The following is a 1,069-nucleotide window of genomic DNA, read 5'->3' on the forward strand; positions in this document are numbered from 1 at the left end:
CGCAGGCCCCGTCCCGGCCGACCGTAGGGCGCGTAGCCGCCGCCGCCGCCGCCGCCGCCCCGCAGGTGGCAGTACTTGCCGTGGCGCTTGAGGCGCTTCTTGCACAGCGCCACGAGGTCGGGGATCTGCAGGTAGCTGGCGGCGGCCAGCACGGCGCCCAGGCTCGGCTCAGCCCCCGGGGCCACGGCTGCGGCCGCAGCCGCCTCTGCGCCGTCCGCCAGGCGGCCGGTGTAGATGAAGTCCAGCACCAGGCGGAACACGGCCGGGCTCACCATGTCATGGTCCAGGTTGAGCAGGTTGTCATGCACCACCAGGGACTTGAGGTAGGCGCTGCTGGCCGCTAGCACGTTCTTGTGCGCGCGGAAGAGGGCGTTCTGCACCACGATGATCACGTCGCACAAGAAGCCCTTGGTGCGCTGGTTGTTGAGCTGCAGCAGCAGCTGCCTGGAGTGGCCGGGCGCCTCCATCGTGTCCAGCATCGTCTGCCCAGCACACTCTCCTGCGGGGACACACACCGGCCGGGTGAGAGCCGTGCGGCGCCCTGGCCGCCTGCCCCCAGCCCAGCACTTCGCCCCCTCCAATTCCCCTTCCCTCAGCTGAGCGGGGGCATCAGCCCTGCGGCCTGGGCACCGGCGAAGGACCGGCCCCCCTCTGGAGTGGGAGCCCAGGCCGGCCCGCCCAGACCAGGAGAAGGAGCGGGAGGTGAGCGACCGCCGGTGGAGGGGAGGCCAGGCCGGCCTGCATGCCCCAGGGCACCTGGCTGGGTGCTGGGGCTTCCGAGGAGAAAACTGTTCAGGCGAAGTGACCCTTTAGGAGACAGTTACCCGATTTAAGTAAAATGTCCGCTTCAGGAAAAGTCATTCAGGGCGGAAAAGTTTGCCCAAGTAGGGAGAAAGGGAGCCGAGGAACCAGCGCCTCCCGCCTCGGGAGAAGTTGCCCCAGTTGGGGGAAGTGATTCGGAGGAGGGGAGCGCGGTGCCCGCCCTGGCGCCGCCCTGGCCGGGGGTTGTCAACCCTCGGTCGGGGCCCGGGCGGCGGCCGCGCGGGGAGCGGAGGCAGCGGCTGCCGTG

General features: G+C 70.1%; 1 protein-coding gene across 1 annotated transcript; it reads right to left on the bottom strand.

The window, feature by feature from the left end:
• Window positions 1-7: 7 nt before the first annotated feature.
• LOC108543257 (hypermethylated in cancer 1 protein) lies at window positions 8-1,063 on the bottom strand (the record flags this gene model as incomplete). Its single annotated transcript, XM_017893673.1, has 2 exons — window positions 825-1,063; window positions 8-499 (listed from the first exon to the last, which is right to left on the bottom strand). Coding segments are annotated over exons 1-2 (529 nt in total), but the record flags the coding sequence as incomplete, so codon positions are not given.
• Between the last annotated feature and the right edge of the window lie 6 nt (window positions 1,064-1,069).

Source organism: Rhinopithecus bieti, unplaced genomic scaffold (assembly GCF_001698545.2).
Source record: "Rhinopithecus bieti isolate Rb0 unplaced genomic scaffold, ASM169854v2 scaffold_25074, whole genome shotgun sequence".
Classification (NCBI taxonomy): domain Eukaryota; kingdom Metazoa; phylum Chordata; class Mammalia; order Primates; family Cercopithecidae; genus Rhinopithecus; species Rhinopithecus bieti.